Source organism: Anguilla anguilla, chromosome 9 (genome assembly GCF_013347855.1).
Source record: "Anguilla anguilla isolate fAngAng1 chromosome 9, fAngAng1.pri, whole genome shotgun sequence".
Taxonomy (NCBI): Eukaryota; Metazoa; Chordata; class Actinopteri; order Anguilliformes; family Anguillidae; genus Anguilla; species Anguilla anguilla.
In genome coordinates, this window is record NC_049209.1 from 3,304,828 (window position 1) to 3,326,689 (window position 21,862).

General features: G+C 44.1%; 1 protein-coding gene across 1 annotated transcript in view; it reads right to left on the reverse strand.

Moving 5' to 3' along the window:
* The window catches only part of pdlim4 (PDZ and LIM domain 4), a 34,367-nt gene extending 27,200 nt beyond the window's left edge, over nt 1–7,167 (reverse strand). The window contains exon 1 of the mRNA XM_035434474.1: nt 6,896–7,167. Coding sequence (XP_035290365.1) covers nt 6,896–6,988 — 93 coding nt within the window. The 5' untranslated portion in view covers nt 6,989–7,167. The remainder of the gene's footprint in view (nt 1–6,895) is intronic.
* Between the last annotated feature and the right edge of the window lie 14,695 nt (nt 7,168–21,862).

The window sequence follows — 21,862 nt, forward strand, 5'->3', positions numbered from 1 at the left end:
TCCCAATTAATTTCATCAAGGGGCGTGACGCTTGGGCACTCGGTTTCAAAGGGGAGCCTGAATGAACCCTGAAACGCCATCTTTTTACATTCGGCTGGTTAAGTTTGGGCTGATTTCGTTTGGGCTGGTTTAGTTTGGGCTGATTCAGTTTGGGCTGGTTTAGTTTGGGCTGGTTTAGTTTGGGCTGGTTTAGTTTGGGCTGATTTAGTTTGGGCTGATTTAGTTTGGGCTGGTTTAGTTTGGGCTGATTTAGTTTGGGCTGATTTAGTTTGGGCTGGTTTAGTTTGGGCTGATTTAGTTTGGGCTGGTTTAGTTTGGGCTGATTTAGTTTGGGCTGGTTTAGTTTGGGCTGATTTAGTTTGGGCTGGTTTAGTTTGGGCTGGTTTAGTTTGGGCTGATTCAGTTTGGGCTGATTTAGTTTGGGCTGATTTAGTTTGGGAGCTGTTATAGTTTGGGCTGATTTAGTTTGGGCTGATTTAGTTTGGGAGCTGTTATAGTTTGGGCTGATTTAGTTTGGGCTGATTTAGTTTGGGCTGGTTTAGTTTGGGCTGATTTAGTTTGGGCTGGTTTAGTTTGGGCTGATTTAGTTTGGGCTGATTTAGTTTGGGCTGATTTAGTTTGGGCTGGTTTAGTTTGGGCTGGTTTAGTTTGGGCTGATTTAGTTTGGGCTGGTTTAGTTTGGGCTGATTTAGTTTGGGCTGATTTAGTTTGGGCTGGTTTAGTTTGGGCTGATTTAGTTTGGGCTGGTTTAGTTTGGGTTGATTTAGTTTGGGAGCTGGTATATGGAATGGGTCCCCTCGTTAAAACAACATTTTGACATATTTATTTTTTTGTAAAAGAATACAGTGAATGTCAGAAAAATGCACAAAGGCTCTGGGAAAGTAAGTCGTAAAAATCCAGCAGCATGTTTCTGTGACAGAGGATTTGTCAAAGTATAAAATTTTTTTAGCCCATTTCTAATTATAACTATAATAAACTCGTAAGCAGTTCTGATTTAATTAAACTTTTAAAAAAAACTTTTACAGCCTGAATTTTCATAGAGGTTCTCACAAGTGCATACTTCAGTGGATGCGCATTAACGCACACGGATGCACGTAAAATGCTCTCAATTAACAATAATCAATATGTGAACAAAACCATTTTGTCAGGGGGCCCCAGCAGTTACAGATACCATCACTGAAAGTTTTTAACTTTTAAAATTCTGACACAGCTTTGACCGTGAACAGAGAGGGAACAGCCGTGAGTTGCCTCCCTGTGAAAACAGTGGTGCATTGTGGGCTTCCAGGCAGCGGCTTGTCATGTCAGATTGTGTTATTTCAGCGGGGAACAAGCCAACTTCAGGGCCGGGAATGAATAGCCGTCCATGACTCACGGCTCTGGCTCCCCTGTGGAAAAGCCCCTCATTATCACGGCCCAAATGCAGGCCCCCTTTCTGCAAGTTAATGCCCTGCACAATGGGCTTCTTTAAGGTGCAGTTCTCTCTAAAATAAACCGCACAATAACCGCGACGGTGGCGTAAAACAAACTCAGTCAGTCACGGCACAGCGAAATGACAAGTATATCCTCTGTCTGACTTCCTCCGTAACGTGGGAAACGAAAGGTGATACTTTTAGAACAAAAGATATTGAAGGAAAGAAGTGCCAGTCTTCACAAATTCATATATTGCCTAATCTACATGATGTCATTTTCAAGCAAGCTTATTATGGGACATTAATACTTTAATCTTAAGATTTTATCGGGCTTAATCTTTCAGCTTGTATTTAGCTGTCAGTCAACGCAACAAAAATAATAAAGATGTTTGTGTTATGGGGACACAGCTGAACTATGCACTCCCTATTATATGCTGCTTGGCGGTCATTAACCCTTCAAGGTGCGCGATCACAAACATGTGATCAGAATGTTCTTGACTGAACATTCTAATGCTGATGTAACAATGGCTACTGGTAGCTGAAAGCAGCTGAGTTCTAGAACACCAACGTAGAATTTTGAAGACAGACATAAAGAAAAAAGACAATCCAGAAAAACCTAAAAGGTTAAAGGTTGTATATTGTTAATAATTGCTAGGATGTGTATGTTACATGCAGTACGCTGGTCGCTGAGAGAGAGAACGGCAGGTCATAAATGTTTTATGGGATGCAGCAGGAATGGAATCGCTCGGTTGTGTGTGAAATGAGCCGGGGTGGCAGTTTTCTGCGGTGTCAACGCTGCGCATAAATATCCTGTTTGCTTGGACGGTTTATTCCGCGGACCCGAGAGAGCGTCACATTGTTTCAAAGCTCATGCAGCACAATGGCTGATAATCTCAGCTTTCAGTCGGTGGAATTTGATAATGCTTCTTTTGTTTGCTTTTGTAATGACCAAAATCACATTTCTAGCATTTTTTTTTAAATGGCATATGTACCCAATGATAATTCAGCGGGTGCACTGCATAGATTTTTTTCTATGTAGGCTTACTGTACATAAACGTATAAAAATGGCCAGCAAGACAAAGAGAAGCAGCTGTTGTTTTTTTTATTTTTTTATTTTTAGATTGAACTGTAAGGGATGTTTTGATTCCCATTACATTCACTTTTGTGGAATCCTTGGAATACTGTAAACACCCACTTAATCCCGAATGCCTCTGTGTATGACCTTAATTAATTTTTGTTACCACATCATTCTGAGCATACTTCATTTACCTCTAAATATGCATCTTGGGAATTAACTTCTCCCCCACGAGGAAACATGTAATAACGATGTCACCTACTTTTCGGCAATTTGGAATCTTATACAGAACTATGTTACAATAACAGGAAATAAGTTTTAGATTATGTAATAATGTCAAATACAGAAGACGTCAGTAGAGAGTTGTACCTTGCTGAAGGTCAACTGATGTTTACTGATGTCGTCACGGGCTTGTCATTTGTTTAAAAAACGCATAGTCCAATTTCAAAGCGCTGGTTGCCACTAAGCACAGAATCTAAACTGCCAAGACGCGAAGGCATTTAAACAGAGACCATACCCAGGATGTTTGGGTGACAAGATTCATCGCGCGGCTACCAGCTTGCTAAGTGTAATGCAGTAGGGCCGTTGCTTTAATCTCCGGACTTCTTTTGCCCCTTTCCACACCCAAAGCAAAAATAATGACCGAGCCGAAATCTTATCTGATTAGAGACCGTTTCATGTTCCCGGAAAACGACAGCAGACGGGGGCTTTGGGGACAGAACGCTGATAAATCAAATTTTCGCTTGAGGCCACGTGGTTCAATGGAATGCAGGGCCCGAGACGGAGAAAATAGTGTGGACAGGAGCGACGCGACCTGCGCCTCTACGTGACGGAAGCTTGCGGTTTCACTTCGCGAATAAGTGCGAGGAATAATGTATTACCGGGAAAAGTTACGCAGGATAACAGCGTCAGGTAAATACCAGTAATGCAATACAAAGAAGCAAAGGAGGGGAGAGACATAGGCAGAGAAAAACAGACGCAGGAGAAAATGTATAGGGACATTACCTGTTTTATTTATTTATTTATGCCAGAAATTAAATCAATTAGAAATAATGATGTGTTCAAAATCAATTCAAAGAGCCAGATGCCATTACACAACCTGGTGTTTTAAAAAGACACACCTAGGTTTCAGCTGAAATGAATACAGAAGGTATATGATTCCTGCAATGCTGATGATTATCTCTGAATAAATAACCCAAGAACACACCTGCTCATCCCGTACGTTCCACTAAAACCCACCCAGGAAATGAATGTCTCCAAAGGGACAAAAACCTGCCTTTTCACTCTGGATCCAAACTTCATATACATAAAAATAAATACGAAAATAAAAAAAAGAATTTCAGTTTGTGCTACGTTCACGTAAATAAAGAGGTTGTGACCCGGTCATTGATGGTGAGTGCTGACTTGACCAATGGGGACCATCAGCCATCCGTTTTAGGGAAGGCTTGTGAACTATTCTCAACACCTGCGCTGTATTTTTCGTGACCAGAGTCTGTTTTTCGGGAAAAGGGCGTTCGTCTGACGTGCGCTGTGCACTGACAGCTTGCGTCAGCTACGGCGTGTGAGAGTTCACCTGTGACTTGCCGGGGATTTGTCACACAACCGCTACTTTCCGCACATGCTCACAACATGCTTCAGCAATCCACACTCCAGGCCTCTCTGTCCCTCTGCGTTTCATTGATAGAAAATTAAGTGCACCGAGGCATGCGATACCTCCATCTATCAAAAAAAAAGAGGTTGTGCTTTCAAAAAAAAAAAAAAAAAAGAAAGAAGAAAAAAAAGATTGCACCTTTGCTAAAAACAGCTGCTTGTAGTTCAGTCAGTAGTCAGTCTTCCTGGACGACAAATGTTCAGGGGTTTAAGATCAGTAACTCTTAAGGAAGGTGTGCCTTACCGCACATCTCGGCCATCTGGAAAACCCCATCTAATTAGGACAAACGGAAAATCCCTGCCTCTGTTTAAATGCGCCAGCGTAACCCCTCTGAAGAGTAGGCTCTTTGGATTTTTTTTTCCCTTCAAAAGTTTCATGTCGGTGTTCTGGAACTCTAGAATTGCTTTCAGTTACCAGTAGTGATTGTGACATCAGCATTAGAATGTTCAGTTAAGAACGCATTTGTGATCTTGCACCTTAAAGGGGTCAAAGGCGTATTGACACTGTTAAACAAGAAGGCTGTTTCTCTACATGTGTCACTACATGTGTGGAAAATGTAGCCTCTACATCACATGTTGGACAGTAGTAGGACATTAGGACATAAATAATATCAGTTTCTTGCTGGTCAGAACACCCTTCTCAAAGAGCGCACAGCTCACGTCTGTGTATGCACACAAGCATCATACACTCTTACACCTTGCTGAATTCAACATGTCTCACCTGAGAAATAAATCTTCAATCTACTGGTGTCAGTGGCCACTGGCACACCAGTACCCCCCCCCCCCCCCCCCCCCCCCCCCAATACTACAAATGCACCTCAGCCACATACAACAATATCAGTGAGACCCTGGATGGGTTAAAAGATTCCTGTTTCACTCCTTGTTTCATTTTCATTTTCATTTCAAAGAGGGGAAATAGAAAGCAACACAAATGCAACACACAAAAGCACTTAATTTAAATTTTTTGGGGAAAAGAAATAAACATATTGGATGGTTATGGTTAGATTGTAACATTTTTGAAAAGCAAGAGCAATCAGGATCCTTATCTGTAACCTCTTTAGCGGTTGGTGGAATTTGTCCCTGACATCATGATCCATGCATTTTATGACAATGCTGACTGCACTTCATACGTCTCTCCAGTAGCATTGTCGCACACCACTCACACAGTACGGCCCTTTCACTTTCACCACGAAGAAGCCAAGCATGGACCATTAGTAGTGATACGAGGTGGTCCGATTTAAATGGACGGCAAGCCCAACGTTCCCATCCTTCACCTTTGCGGTAGTGATTATGCGAACAGTTGGGACCGCGATAAGAAAAACACTCATTAAACCCGTCACTCCGAATGAGCTTTTAGATTATAAACCCTGCGGTTGCTCAAGCTTGCAGGAGGGAGAGGAGGGAGGAGGAAGAAGGGGGGCGGTGGGGGGCGTGGAGGCCAGCAGCCCTGGCAACACCTGGAATCTTTCAACTACACCACAATCTATGATGACAAACAAGAGTCAACACCCTTCCCACACTGAGTGCCCGACATTGTTTACACTGTGAGAAAGGGCTATTTTCCTCTACACCGCTACTCTGCTCATTTTTTCTGAACCACCCTCCAACTCCAACAGAATTTTCCTGAACTTACGATTATTTTAGACACCTTTACCCATGGGTGTCTTACATCGCTCATACTACGCAGATATTTCGATGACAATAGTAGACTAGGCTACGTTCGTTAAGGACCTTACGCTTAAGGGCGCCACAGCGGAGTCCTTTTTATGAATTTCAACCTGCAGATTGTTTCAGGACCACTTCGCGATACAGACCCCATCAAAGAGAACCCCCCCAGCACTGAACAACGGCCGATAATTCTCAGAGATGGCAAGTTATTGTCTGGACAGAGTGTCTGGAATCATAAGCTATAGATTATTCATATGATCTTTTTAATGTTCTTTTTTTCTTCCATAAAACTACGAATTGCATTTGCCCCTTACATTAACAAACTTGTGAATGCTTGTTCCAAAACGACGTTTAGACACACATAATAATGTTAAAAACGTCTAAGCGTTAGACACTGCGGGAGACTTCACAGCATTGCTGATTACTAAGACGACCGCTAGACAAGGGAGCGCTTATAGACTGTTATTAATGAAGCATGTCACTGTATGATGAGCGCTGTGTACGAATTTCACGGAAAACGGCAAGTTTCATTCATTCCAGACAGTTTGGAAGAGCAGTTGCATTTTCGCCCTTTCTACAGGAAGAATATTTCCTCTCTGTGTCATAATTATGCTGATCATTGCAAGTACCGTGTCTAATAAACCGTCAACTGACAAAGTCGTACCCTCAACGTACACCTTGAACGGTGATTTAAAAAATAACGACAGTTCTTTGTCAAGTAACAGAAATATGACATTTCCTAAGCTTGACCACTAAATCACTGGCCAGTCATTCAGTTTCTCGCAAGAGAATACGCATCGCGAAGGAGCATTGTCTCAAAAACCAGGAACAATGTGACTGAACGTAAAACAAGAAGCAAGTCGTATTCCTTATTCGTTGTGCGATTAGATAAAGTAGTAAAGATTACTTTCAAATATCAACGCCAACAAATATAATACAGCATATATAATCCATAAAGCCACAAACTTCCCCTGAAGACGCGTAGGTTGCCCACTAGAAAAAAACGCATTAAGATAGCAGATTATACACACGATGTCTTAATTTCTTGTTTGGAAAATATAAAGATAAAGTAATAATCGTAATTATTACATACCCTTGAAATAGTTAAAGGTGTGCTAAAATCCCTTCCACCCACAAGTCGAAACCCCCACGGTGAGGGACCGTTCAAAGTTACTGTCTGGGACATATCTCGGGAGTAGAAATATCCAGAGTCCGCGCTGGAACCTTAGGTACACTGCCTAGGAGCTGCTAGGCAACACAGACCCCGCAAGAAAACTTTTCTCTCCCACTTGAAACAAACTTAAATAATAAACCCCTCCTGACGTTTCAGAAGAGGGAGGCGGGGGGGTATTATACTTCGTAGCCGCCTCGCGCAGGACTGAATGAAGGGCGGCACTATGGCAACGCTCGTGATCTTTGCGGTTCGGGAACGACAGCCCCGACGGTCCTGCCCATTGTAGTTTTGGAACTGAATCGGTCCGCCACAGAGAAAGCGTTTTCTGGCCGGTTGAACTACAGTGCGCACAAATCGCCGGGCGAACTGTATTTAAATAAGGCGTGGTTTCGCGAGCGGTCTCGCTCTAGCGAACGAAGGCAGTTTTTCTATAGTGGCACGCATGTGATTTAACTGAGATGTGTGTGGCGTAGCTTTAAGGTAACATTTAATATGTCGCTCTATATTCAAGTCGTAGTTGAATATAGAGCAACATCAGCAACATGCAAGTTACTGTGTTTTCATCAGAGCTATTCCACTGAATACTGAAAGGCCTTCTTGTAAACATTGCCTCACTCTCTTTTGCCTGAGAAAGTACCCTGAAGCTCAGTAGTGAGCAATCGGGTGTCATGCTTTATTCCTTCCTTTGCATTGTGACGTAATTCCCAGACATTTCACTTAATCACCAACTTTCCCCGTCTAAAAAAAGAAGAAGAATGACGTGGCTAGAGTGGATTTACTTCACGTCATTGTGAAGGGAATTTGTTTAAAAGCACTGGGAAGTTGCAAACATGAATGATACTTCTGGCCATTGTGAATGCGCAAGTCAATACTCAATAAGATTAATATGCACAAAAAAATATGTGAAACATGTTTGTAATGCGTTCTAGAAACATATTTCAGTATGTTAGATTAAACATGTTTAAAGAGACATACACATAACCAGGGTTTTAAACTGTATAAGATAACTATATTAGAGTGTTCTTTCTGATTCCTACACTCTGTTTTATATCAGGGGAGATAACCTAACTCTAATTACAGCATGATTAGCTGTGATGCTGTGATAACTTCAGTAGCTAGAGATCAAACAAGTATTACGTATGCTTCAATGCAATGTTTTACAGATTAAACAGGTTCAAACAGATCAGGTTGTTTTCTAAAATGTGTGTGTGTGTGTGTGCATTCGTGCATTTGTGTGTGTCTGTGTGTGCATGTGTGGGTGTGTGTGTGTGTGTATGTGTGTGTGTGTGTGTGCACGCTCTTTCATGTATGTGTACTTTGTGTCCAAAATATTTAAAAGGATCCATAGGTCTGGCGTTAGTTGGAGAGCAGAATCAATACCATCGGTCCATGACATTGATTATTGGCTGCAGATGTAGAGCTGGTAACATTTTCTCAGCGTAAAAACCCCGAAAATGACTTGGCCTGGTGACGTACGGCGTCTGGGAGATTTACAACCTTCTCAGCGTTGAAAATCGTAATTCCTGTGACATGCACTGGAAACAATGGTGGTACAAAAGAGAAACGGCCTGAGCTCTCAAGAGGAACATTTATGGAAGTGATTCCGTCTGATTAATGTGGTTGCATTTTTATTTATTTATTTATTTATTTATTTTTTTTAAAGCAGGATGGAAGATTGGTAGCAGATCCCACTACAGTACTCTTGGATCAGAGAGCGGCTCTTAGTAGATGTCAAAAATGTGTGTGCGTTATCGCATTTCATATGGTCCCCATGAGTCTCTTAATCACGGGAAGGGTGAGAACTTTCGGGGGGTGCATTTGTTGAGTGTTAACTCATCTGTTGCCCATAGCGATGAGCTTAAAACTACATTCGGCTGCTGCCCTTGGACACTGCCAGAAGCGCATATCACACGTACACCAGGTGCTCCGGCTGAATATTTAATGTCGCGTTTTGATTAAATGGAAGGAAAAATAAACAGAAGGCTAAGAGAGCGCCTCAGTACGAAATGAAATTAAGAAAGAGTGATGTTCTATGTAAAGTCACAGAGTGTTCTTCATCAGTAGGTTTGAGAGAAATCGAGTATGGCATGCTTTTAATGATCATATGGTACTGTGTTTTTTTGGAAATATATTGACTACAACAACATGTCGCATTTCAAATGCTGCATACTGTACAATATGACCTGCACTATTTATATACATTAATTCTGGTGTTCAGCAAATAATGAAGGATGTTTAAATCCATGATGAAAAGCTATCATCATAGATCACAGTTATTTTAGCAAAAGTTCCAGATTGGCAAGTGCATGTGCAACTTAATAATAAATAATAATACAACTGAAAATCGACACCATAATAATACATACAATCATTTGATTCCATTATAGATAGATAGATAGATAGAAACTTTATTGATCCCGTAGGGAAGTTCCCTTAGGGAAATTATAAAGTGGACATCCATTTAAGTACATAAAGCATGCTGAAATAACTAATAATCCTTAACCCTTTGAAGAATAGGTTTTTTGGACTGTTTTCTTCTTCAAAATTCTAAATCAGTGTTCTAGAACTCCATTGCTTTCAGTTACCATTAGTGACTGTTACATCACCATTAGAACGTTCAGTTGAGAACATTCCGTTGACATATTTGTGGTCCGTTGCCTTAAATGGTTAATTACCTAGAAAAATAGGGCCAAGGGATGCAGGATGAATTCCAAGATCTAAACATGGAGGGTCTGAAGAGATGTCCTGGGATTATGCTGTCCAGGGGGGTGGAAGCAAGAAGTAGGAAACACACATAGAGCCTCAAAAGAATCAGTAGATAGACTCCCTTTTCTTAATCCATTTTAAGCCTTCACCAATCCATTTTAAACTTGTCACTGCAATTCCAAGGCTTCCACTGATGATATGGCAAATTTAATTTCATTTAATTAAAGTAGGCCGAAACCACTGCAGGTTGCTCGTTTTTCTCTGAACACGAGGGAAAGCGGTGTTGCAGCAGAACAGGAAAGTCTCAGGCTTGGATTCCGGCCCAGTCGCATTGTTTCAGGCTAACACAGCAGCCTAGTCAGCCCCGGGTTTGATGCCGGAGCCAGGTTTTCTACGAACGGGGGAAAACTCAAGTAGTGATATATTAACCTGCGATGATTACCATAAATCAGTTTCGCCCACATGCTCGCAGCTGCAGGTGCCTGAAGCAGGGCCCGTATTTGCATTACATTGCAGTCATTCACCAGATACTCGTATTCCCCGAGCAACTTGCACTGTTCAGCGTGGGAAAATCATAAAGTAAAACTCTTCTCCGGTATTTCGTTCCAATCGCCTGGGATTTGGCGCAAATCTTCAGCCAGCAGGTAGAACTAATTAGTGTAATCAGCTGGCTGAGTTAATGGGCAGGACTTTTACTTGCTGAACCCCTGGACTTTCCACCTTTGACACAACTTTCACATTTTTATGTAGTATCCATTTATACAACTGGATATATATAAATGTAATTTGGGTAAGGTACCTTGCGCAAGGGTACCACCATCCTACCTGGGAATCAATCTTGGATTCGAACCCGCAACCTCAAGGTTACAATCCCAGTTCTCTAACCACCATACTACAGTCCGTCCCCCGTCCCCCGTCCCCCGCCCTGTTCTCCGTATCAGTGAGAATACCCTCCTCCCTCAGCTGTGGGCTAACAGCCTCTTGCTCAGCTTGAGCTGCCACCCTTCTTGGATCATGAATATAAATTCTGGGAACCCAAAACCCTCGCGCTGAGTTACAGAATGAGGCTTCATTTCAGCACGACACAAACCCCTCAGGGTGATGGGAGAGAGGGGAAAGGTTTCCCTGCCCTGGGAACATCCTAACCCCCCCTGCCCCCTCTGCCCTCCCCCCACCCCCCCGCTGCCCCCTCCATCTTAGACGAGGTCTGTATCCAGCGCTGATCTCATTTGCATTCCTTGGTTTGTTCTCCCCCCAACAAAAACCTCACAGCTGGACCACCCCCCCCCCCCCCCGGGTGCCTGCACACCCTAATAAGCGCCACCCCGCATTTGATGTGTCATCCAACCAGATTGCACGGCAGCTGGTGGACACAGTGATAGCTACTTATAAACGAGTCTAAACGCTGCAATTCCCTGTCGATGGGGCCCTGCTCTTGAAAATCCCTCATAAGCGTAATATCCTTGTGCTTGGGAACAAGACACACTCGGCTGTGTTCAGATAGAGCATGTATGTTTCCTAATGTCTTCCAGATCAATATGAGAAAGGGGGGGGGGTGGTTGGTGAAGAAAGGTGAATGAGAGAGAGAGAGAGAGAGAAGGGAGAGGGGGAGAGAGAGAGAAAGAGAGAGAGAGAAGGGAGAGAGAGAGACAGAGAGAGAGAGGTTAGGGTTAGTGTGTTTTGGCTATTAATATGGATCGACACTGGGCCTTAGAGATGTGTCAATATACTGATGCAAAAGAGGCGAGAGAAATTTGCACAGTAGGTGACCTTGATGTGTCTGTTGGTAGGTTGTTATATGTCATAAAAACTTACAACACGATATTCTAGATGCTTCCATTTTAATAGGATCAACTATGCTATTATTAAGCCTGTTACACGCGGCGTCATCTACCGCACCATACGGTTGCGCAGTGTCACATTGCAGTCAAGGTCACATTGCAGAGCAGATTTATGCAGGCATTTGATGTTCCAGGTTATTACTTAAAGCATTTGGAATTGTAGCCGTCACTAAATGCAGCTCAACAGCTGAGAGATTAAAATCAGACAGCCTTTCACATCGTGCATTGTATTAAGGATTATAAGTGTTTTCATTTGTAAAGTTATGGACTCGCGCAGATTTAATTAAGACCGAGGACACGATAGCCATTTAAGTGCACCAAGGCTACAGGCGTATGTTCAGTATATATTGAGTTAAACTGGGCATGGGATCAAAGGAAATTCGACATGAGGAAGCTGCCAGTAAGACAGAATATATGTATCTCCTTAAAACAGTGAATTCTGTCATGTGGAGCACACCTGACCATGGTCTTCCTCGCATTGAGCCAAATGAGTAGCCTGAGTAATAAGCAGCAGCAGTCAGAAGGGTCAAACATCAAGAAGCAGTCTTCAAAGTCATACCATCGCCCCCCCCCATCTCCCCTCCGCCCTCCCACTGTACTGTACAGCACACAACCCGCTGGGGCACTCTCTTAGGGAGACCACAAGGACTGATGGTATTACAGCCTCCTCTCGAGGCCCAATCCACGCCGGTCAGAGAGGCGAACGAGCCAAGGGATGACACATAATGGACCTTCCCATCATGCACTGCAAACGGAACCCCCCCCCCCCCCTCCCCCCTCCCCACTGCCAGGCAACAAATCCCAAGATAAACCTTCCACCAGCACCTATGTGACTCGACATTCCCCCCGTAGCCAATGAGAGAGGATTGATTGAGGGGCGCCCGTAAGTTCATGACCGAAGAGGCGTCGTAAAACTCTGGGGCCCCCGCGGACGGAACGGTTCCCGGGGTCGCGGCGTGTGCTCCAGCGCGGCGCGTACGGCGCGGCACGGCGAGGTGCATACAGCACGGCACTGTGAATATGGCACGGCGGGGTGCATACAGCACGGCACTGTGAATACGGCACGGCGGGGTGCATACAGCACGGCACTGTGAATACGGCACGGCGGGGTGCATACAGCACGGCACTGTCAATACGGCACGGCGGGGTGCGTACAGCACGGCACTGTGAATACGGCACGGCGGGGTGCATACAGCACGGCACTGTGAATACGGCACGGCGGGGGGCATACAGCACGGCACTGTCAATATGGCATGGCACTGTGAATACGGCACGGCACGGCTGCGCCCGTCACACAGCAGGAGAGTGGATGTCCTTGAGGTCTGGCAAAGCTAGCCAGGAGCTGATTGCTTTGGCTGCCATCCAGCTCAGGTGTGTGCGTGAGTGTGTGTGTGTGTGCGTGCGTGCGTGTCTGAGATTCCAGCTCAGGTGTGTGTGTGTGTGTGTGTGTGTGTGTGCATGCGTGCTTGCGTGCGTGAGTGTGTGTGTGTGTGTGCATGTGTGTGTCTGAGATTCCAGCTGAGGTGTGTGTGTGTCTGCATCTGTGTGCATGTGTGTGTGTGTGTGCATGTGTGTGTCTGAGATTCCAGCTGAGGTGTGTGTGTCTGCATGTGTGTGAGTGTGTCTGAGATTCTAGCTGAGGTGTGTGTGTCTGCATGTGCGTGTGTGTGTCTGAGATTCCAGCTGAGGTGTGTGTGTCTGCATGTGCGTGTGTGTGTCTGAGATTCCAGCTGAGGTGTGTGTGTCTGCATGTGCGTGTGTGTGTCTGAGATTCCAGCTGAGGTGTGTGTGTCTGCATGTGCGTGTGTGTGTCTGAGATTCCAACACAGGTATGAAGGTCCCTGTTTCTCATTAGGAGAAAGCTTTTCCACAAGCAGATGACTTGCAGTTCCCTGTCATTGTAGTTTATGATAATATATAAATGCATTTAAAATAGAACGAATTGCAGAGAGGGGTATGCTTATTTAACATTTATTGCAGGCATCTATATTGTTTATATTGGGACATACTTCTTTTCATATTCTGAATAGGATCAAATGGGATACAGGCTCAGGCCCCCGAACCCCAAGTTTATTATTTAGAAATATTTTTCGGTATATAAGCCACAAAAATACAGTAAAATCCCATTCGTGCTTCATCAGTTCATCTCACAATCGGACACGGAAAGCAACTTTCAAAAGTGACTTAACACGTGCCAAGACATTTGAAAAGGAGTTGGAACGGTCGACGGTCTCTGGTTCACACAATACTCCTCTTGTGGGTACAGACAGGGTGCTGTTTGCGAAATTTCAATCATCTTTTGTCATGTTGCCACAGCTGCTGTGTGGCACTGAAGTTGTACACAAACAGGGGGGGAAGGCCTTTCTCAATGTCTCAGTCACAGGGGGGCACACGGAAAAAACAGCGTCATCGTCACTGAACACGAGGTCTGTGCTCGAGAACAGACTGCGCACTGGCTGTGTAATTAGCCATTATCCGGCTGGCAAATGTCAAAATGAAGCAGAAGATTTAAAGCATTGCACATACCGCGGCTGGCGTTGTTATCACCGTTCTGTGAACCAAAGCAAGTCAATCTCAGCTAATCGTGTACTGTATAGTATGGGAAACACCTGCCAAATTACATGTCCTGACTATATAATCTGATAATGGGGTAGGCTGTGTCCTACTGATCACAATGTCGTGACTGGAGAATGACAGGATGCTGAGTGCTATGTTTGTTGAAAATGAGTTATGCGCAAATAAATGCTGTATTTATCGTTCTTCACGTGTGTGGTGTTAAAAATCTGGGTGTAATTCCAGTTCAGATGCCCAGTTTAATGAGTTTGTTGTTTGATCTTTGAGGATTTAAAAATGCTCACGTGAGCCTGTTTTTCTAGCCTTTGTTCTCAAAAGGTTGAAATGCCACATTAACAATAAACACCCTCAGCAAAGACCGGATAAGACGCGCGTGACTGTCCTAACTTTCCTCTCCCCGGCTTCTGAACTGATATGGAAAAACAAAATCTGATCCTCTCGGTGGCAGGGAATCGACGCTGAACCGGCCCTCGCCTGCAGCCGTGGAAACGCTGGAGCAGCCCGCCGCGAGCGCGGAGACGCCAAGGCGTGAGTCACGCGCAAGTCCTCGCAAGAAAACATGACGAACGGTGACATGGCCGACTGAGGTGGAGCGGCAGGCAGGCAGGAGCACATAAAATGAGAACCTAACACTTTTTTTCTTTTTTTCGAAAGGCCAGGCAGTATTGTACAGGAAACAAAGCAGGGTTTGTTGTAGCTGAAATGCACAAACCAAATTTTTTTTTTAATTTTTTAAAAAGGTTCTGTCGTAGACGAGGACGAGCGTTTTTCAGAAGGTCAGACTGCGTCGGCGTCCGTTTAACGTGACTGTACGGTCCTACATTTACGGCAGTGATGAACATTACCAAACATTACCAATGATGAAGATTACCAAACATTACCAATGATGAACATAACCAAAGATAAACATTACCAAACATTAACATAACCAGTGATGAACATTACCAACGATTAACATACTAAAGTAACTAAATGCTCCAATAAAATTCTGGTTCTCCCCCAATGACATTTAATCTCCAAATCATGAAAATAACTTTTTTTTCTTTCTTGGCTTTTTACAAAACTGTCTTTTCTCCAAATTTGGAATGCTCCACTTCATTTTAGTAGCCTAATATTAACTGGACCCTCGGCTATTCTTTTGGGAGAGCAACAAACCCCCCTACTGTTCTGAGGACAGTTTTACAGGTTTTCTGTAGGTGGTTTGCGTGATGGCCACAGAAAGGCATTAGGATAAGCTGTAAAAGTTGAGTTATTTATCTTGCTAGCCGGTCTTCGCAGGCCTTGATAACAGAACGCGAGCGGCTCCGTGGGCCAAAGAGTCCGTCTCGTGGAGGAATTCTTATTTATATTCCGGCCCTCTAACCTTTACCCAGGAATGTCTCCTGGCATTTTTTTTTTCTATAAGTTGTGCGCCCACAGGAGCTGCCAAAAAAATAACACACACCTACAGGAAATGGCCGCTCTCGGTTATTTTCCTTAGCATTTATATTGTGCAATTCCTCCAGGTGCAAGGATACCTTTACTTCTTTTGTGACGGATTCTTTCAGAAGAATTAACTGTACCTTGCAGCCCAATTATGCCGCTTTCATAACATGTTGAGCTCTGCAGTAAAAGAGAGAGACAGAGCGAACGAGAGAGAGAGGGAGAGGAAACAAGCTGCTTATTTGCGTTTATTGTGGCTTCACAAACAACTTAAGTTCGTCCCCCTTGCTCTTTGCGCATAGTTACACTCGAGCACACGGGGCGGAAAAAGTCTCCAAGCTCTTCGCCAATGCGACTCTTTACTGCTTGTTTATATCCCCACCTATTTTTACAGTCTCTGATTCCCACCTTATTTGTTGGCATCCAACTATGTGTGTAATGTATCAAGGGAGCCTCCCACTGCAGTTTCCCTCCAAATAGCTGCTCTCTCTCTCGCGGCCTTTTGTGAGTTTGTAGCTGAGTGCTTTACCTTCTTTGCATAATCGCTTCCAGACCATCCTCCGTTTCTGTCTCATTAACGGCATACCTCTGTGGTGGGGGGTGAGGGGGAGCTCAGACGTTGTCTTTGGTCGAATCGACAGTTGAAAATAAATCAAAAGAACGTTCCAGGGCTCATTCGCTGTCCTCACTTAACCTCGGTTTTGAAGCGCGGTTTGAAGCTCGCGCCTCAACACCCAATTAATTTTCCATATCTGCTGACTATTGACCGGAAAGAGCCCTCGTTGTAGCAGCTAGATGGGGTTCCAACTCTATTTTTTGGGAGGGGGAGTTTTCGGCAGTAGTTCCCAACTTCTCCTATCCAGCAAAGCAATAACATGATTCTTTTAATGCATACCTCAATATTCCAATTCAAAAGTGCAGGCCTATTTCCCAACCAATCGCTCGCGCGAGTATCAATAAAACACGCTGTCAGTCAGTTAACATATTACGCCATCTATTGTGAATGGCAGGATTAAAGGGTTTTGTGGAAATTGTGGAATGTCTCATCCGTGAATTTAAATAGTTTTAAAGAGATTGCGGTGAGTAAAGGCATAATTTTGGTCTGCGCCGATCAAATCCAACTTAAAATGAGTTGCACAGGAGACCTGGAGGGTCTGGAATCCCTCTGTGAACAGTTCTTTGAAGCATTTCTGAGCCTCCGTAGGTCTTGATTACTATAGCACATGTAAGAGGAAATACATTTTTTTTACACTGGTCTCTCTGAGTGGCACACAGTCAGCCCTTGCCGTCCAAATGAAAATGGCTTATTTTAACTGCGCGGAGGCCGCCTAAACACAAAAACTCAACAAAAAAAATTGACCCACTTTCTCTACGTTTCCAACCTCGCTGCACGCTGTGGTCGCTTAACATTCGAAAGCAGCCGGAAATTCTTCCAAGATGAACTTTAAAAAGTTCCCTAATTCCTCCTGGTTATACGAGAATAATACAAAATTTAAAAAAAAAGAAAAAGAAAGAACGAGACTACAGCAGCTGCTTTGTGTCTCTCAAGATCGTTTGTTTATTTATGTCTTTTCTAGCAGCGAGGATTCTGTGGTGGCTAGCGGGGGAGAGGGGTCATAATCCCGGCATGGTAGCATACCTCAGCGTGACCCAGAGAGTCTGCGCGGCGCAACCGTGTCTCGTGTCTGAGTCGCAGACGGCTCAGACATATGCTCTTCTTGTTATGCCTCAGGCTTTTCCCTCGGCTGCCGTAAAACCTTCGGGACTCATAGTCTGGGAATCTACGGGAGTCTCTGTGCCACTCCGGCGTCTTGGCTCCATTTGGAGTCTGAGAACAAATGCAAATTAAAAGCTCTTCAGACATCCCAGGAACTCCCAGGCAGCTATTTTTAAAGGGAGGACATGCAGCCCCCCCATCCCGCCCTCCCACACCCCACCCGCGGAGACGAACGTGTTCGCGCTGCACCGCCGCCCTAATTGAGGAAGCCTGTGTCAATATTGACGTCGTTTCTCTGGTCTCATATTGGGAACGTTAAAAGTTCGGAATGCCTTTGTTGACGCGGTGGTTTCTTAAAAGGCATGCGCACGGTCGACATCGACGTTCCAGCTTGCAGTCAGGGCCAAATAAGGCTTTTCTCTGACACACACACACACACACATACACACAAGCGTAATCATGTGCACACAAAGAAGGTGTTGGGCCAGGATAGGGGTTATGTGTGATTGGGCCGTAGGTGCAAGGCCGGTGGAATAGTGACTGGATAAGGAACGTCAGCGCGATGATGCAAAAAGAGTGGGAACAACACTTTGTCATCTCTTGCCCCTGGGAATTCACCCCCGCCCCCCCCCCCCCCCCCACGATGACTGACAGTATTTGAAACTTGAACCCCACACCCCTTTCCCTCCCCACATGTTGACAGGTCATCTCTGCGTCATTCTCATGGCAGAGCTGAACATGTTCACCCCTCCAGCCGCCACCCATCCGCCCCCCCACCCCCCCACACACACACCCCGCCCGCAAATAAATCTTCCACTAAGAAGCTCAGAAGTCATTTGTTAATTATTTTGTGCTGTGCCCCGGTTGTCATCGAGATGAAACATCTTTAATTAGATTTTCAAAGCAGTGAAGTCGTATTTATACAGCCGCAATCATTAAACGAGGCGTACGAACATAGACATTGCCCAGGGGAACTGTGATTTCGCCTTTTTTCGTCACTTCAGCACAATCCTCTCCCCGCCCCCACCCTGGGCTGCATCTTTGACCTTCCGCCCTGCGTGTGTGCATGGCCAACAATGCAAGCCCGGGCCTCGTGTAAACACGCGCGCGCGTCTGGAACCACTCTCGCATCTGGAAAAACTTTACTAAAACAAACGGGATCGGGCAGGAGATACACTCCCCGGCTTTCTAGCAAACGCCGATGTTCGCCCGAGCGCCGCTACCTGTTTCTGAACAGCGCTAACGGCACTTTGATCTCCACGCTATTGCGCTAGCTGTTTTGGCCAAGGTTTCCACACAGTAGAACGTCCACATGCTTCTAATAGCTATTGTATAACTGTTCTCTTTTTTTTGTGGGGGGGGGGGGGATTTCTGCATTGCAAGATGTGTGACATACCTCTCATTCAGCATGTAGAACCATGTACTTGGGGCAACATAGCTCAGGAGGTAAGACCGATTGTCTGGCAGTCGGAGGGTTGCCGGTTCAAACCTCGCCCTGGGCATGTCGAAGTGTCCTTGAGCAAGACACCTAACCCCTAACTGCTCTGGTGAATGAGAGGCATCAATTGTAAAGCGCTTTGGATAAAAGCGCTATATAAATGCAGTCCATTTACCACTTACCCCCCAATGCCATCCATTGCCGAAGAGACAGGCTCTTGGTGGTTGGGTAGGTTTCTTGCTCTTTCTCATGCCTGTGGGGGTTCTCTGTCTCTCTGCTAATAGTTTTATAGCCGTAGTAAACTCCTGGTGGTGGTTGTATGTTGCCCGCACTGCGCTTCGTTTCGTTTGTAATGCGGAGTATCTAAGCCAAGCTGCTCCCTTGGGACATGTGTATGCATAAAGATTTACTTCAGGTAATAAACGTCAAAACAAACTAGCTGTGCTTCACTGTGTGGACCTGCAGTTGGAGGCGTCTCAAGATGGTATTTGACAGGAAGGGGATTTTGTTTAACATTGAGCGTTATAAACACCCTTTTCATACGCTGTTTTCAATATCACACCATGGTACCAAAGGAAAAGAGGCGTCTATGGCTCAAAAGCTATGTCCCCATGAAGGGTTTTTCACCAAAGTAAAACATTTTGGTGAAGGTTTGCCAATCATGTTGTCCCATGAAAATTCATAAGCTTCCTTAGGTACTCGCTGTTTTATGTGTGTAACACTATGTAATGATGTATGTGATAGTACTGTTCATTATGAGATAATATCTCCTTGCAGTTTCCATGTAATGTGGTCTAAAGACACATCTGTTCAGACTGCACCTTGACTAACTCTAACACTACTCCTCTGCAGGGTTACTCCCAATCTTGGATCACTGTCTAATAACACTTGCATCCTTGTATCTTGATCTTCTTGTTCTTCTAATGAGAATTGTACCCTATCGGATCTGTGCTCTGTAGTTTGATGACCTGCACTTATTTTACATCGCTTTGAATAAAAGCTTCTGCCAAATAATATGCAATGTACTGTACTGGAGCTGTAGCTTAAGCTGAAAAGCAGGAATGAAACAGGAAACTGCTAAAAGTCTGAGCATATCTTGAGGAGAAGGGAGAGGAAAGGAGCTGTCCATGATGCTTGTGCTTTATTTGCTTACAAATCATACACAAAAAAAGGAAACGGTTTCGATTACAAACAGAAGCTGGCAACAGCATTTCTGATGCTTTGATTGGAAAAAAATACTTTAAATCATCAGGTTCTTGGGTGGGACATTGTGGATTTCTATGGGTCTAGAGTAGAGCGCCACCTACTGGCCCAGTACCGCCTCTTCCAGTAGCAACTTGGGTTTTCTGCGGGAGATCTCACTTCCAGGTACGAAGTCCATATGTTCTTAGCTTCAGCAGTCCGGCACCATGAGGCAGGTACAAGGTGGCATGGCTGCTGATATGTTGCTGTGCTCCTGATAATTTCTTAGCAGAGATGGCAGACAATGAATTTGCTCATTTAATTGCAGATGTAACTGTGACCGCTACGTTGCCGCAGTAATAATGTGTTCCTAATGTTATACGTTTCATGCAGTATGTCATATTGCAGTACGTAAGGCTCTTTGTTTGAAAAAGCCTGAAGAAAACGTGACAATGGTCACATAGCGCCATCTGCTGAGTGTCTGTGCAATAGCACTCTCCGACCTTGCCATGTCCGGTGATCAGCATAAAATAAAGTTGGTTTTATAACTGACCAAAGTAAATCAATAGGCTTCTCATCCGTCAAAGTGTGGACACCTGGCCACTAAAGCTATTCAAAGGCAAAGCAAATTATAATGAGCCTAACCTTAAGGAAATTAAACATGTGGTTGGCTACATGTTCAGGAATCTATTGATCAATCACAGTCTTTCAACTGGAAAAATTAGCAGCTTATTAAAATTCTGGGATTGCAATTGTGGTTTGAACGAAAACCAACATACACAGAGGTACTCCAGGACCGGGAACCACTGTTCTGATCCAGAGGTCGGCATACACACACACACCCTGCAGGGCGGGTGTGTATGCAGGTTTTCGCGGTCACCAATTACACCGACTAATTGAGCTAATTAGCTCAATACACTTATAGCCTGCTGCTTTAACCATAGGTCAGATCGCAAAAAGATGTTGTTGGGACACAAGAGAGGTCTTCAGCTGTCATTCACGAAGTTATCAGTAACTTGTGGCTAAAATATCAATTACAATGATTGATTGACATTCACTTTGAGGGTGTCCCTCCAATAGCTACATTCCACTAAAATGCCCTGACTTTGAACATATGTAACTTCTGTATAAAAGCATAAATCAATACATGAACAAGAAAGAAATGTTTTAGTCCATATGTTTTCATACATATGTGAACCATGCGACCTCATTCCAGCAATACTGCCATTGGCAGTGTGTGAAATTGTCAAGTAAGAACACGTTTAGAAATGTGTTCCACTTTATTTCAGTGGACATTTTCGCATTTTCGTCGGTCTTCTTCTCTTGCGCTGCTCAATGCCACCACCTGCAGGGAAAAAAAGGTAATGCACACATGCAGAAAAAAGCCTCCACTGCAGTGGCTCCCAAACCCTGTTCCTAGAGATCTACCATCATGTAGGGTTCCATTTCAACCCTAATTAGGCCCACCTGACCTATACTAATTAGCTGCTGAACGAGATCTCTTTCTGTTGAATGAGGTGTGCTTTGTTAGGGTTGGAGTGAAACCTACAGGATGGTAGATCTCAAAGAACAGGGTTGAGAACTACTGTTCCACAGGAGGGAATCCTAGAATCGATTTACATTTCATTGTAAATATCCAAGATATTTTCCCAGATATTTAAAAAAATCTTTATTTATTTGCCCACAAATATTAATTTGTCCTTAGTTGAACCCTACAGTGATTAATAGAAAATGTTTCGGAGAGGTTAAAAAACCCAACGGGTTATTCAAGGCCCTCCCCTACAGAGAACATCATTAGACTCAATAATTAAAATACAATGGGAAATAATTAAAACAAATGTGAGAGAAATAAAAATAGATAAAAGCAAAGAAAGTCATAATAATAAATGGTAAGGTAGAGTGTTCCAAGGACAGGTCCCTTGATAACGAACCGAGAATTGACCTTGAGTAGTCCTAAAAAAAAGAGGAACACTGAGATTTTGTTTGTCTTGATATCTTGCCATAAT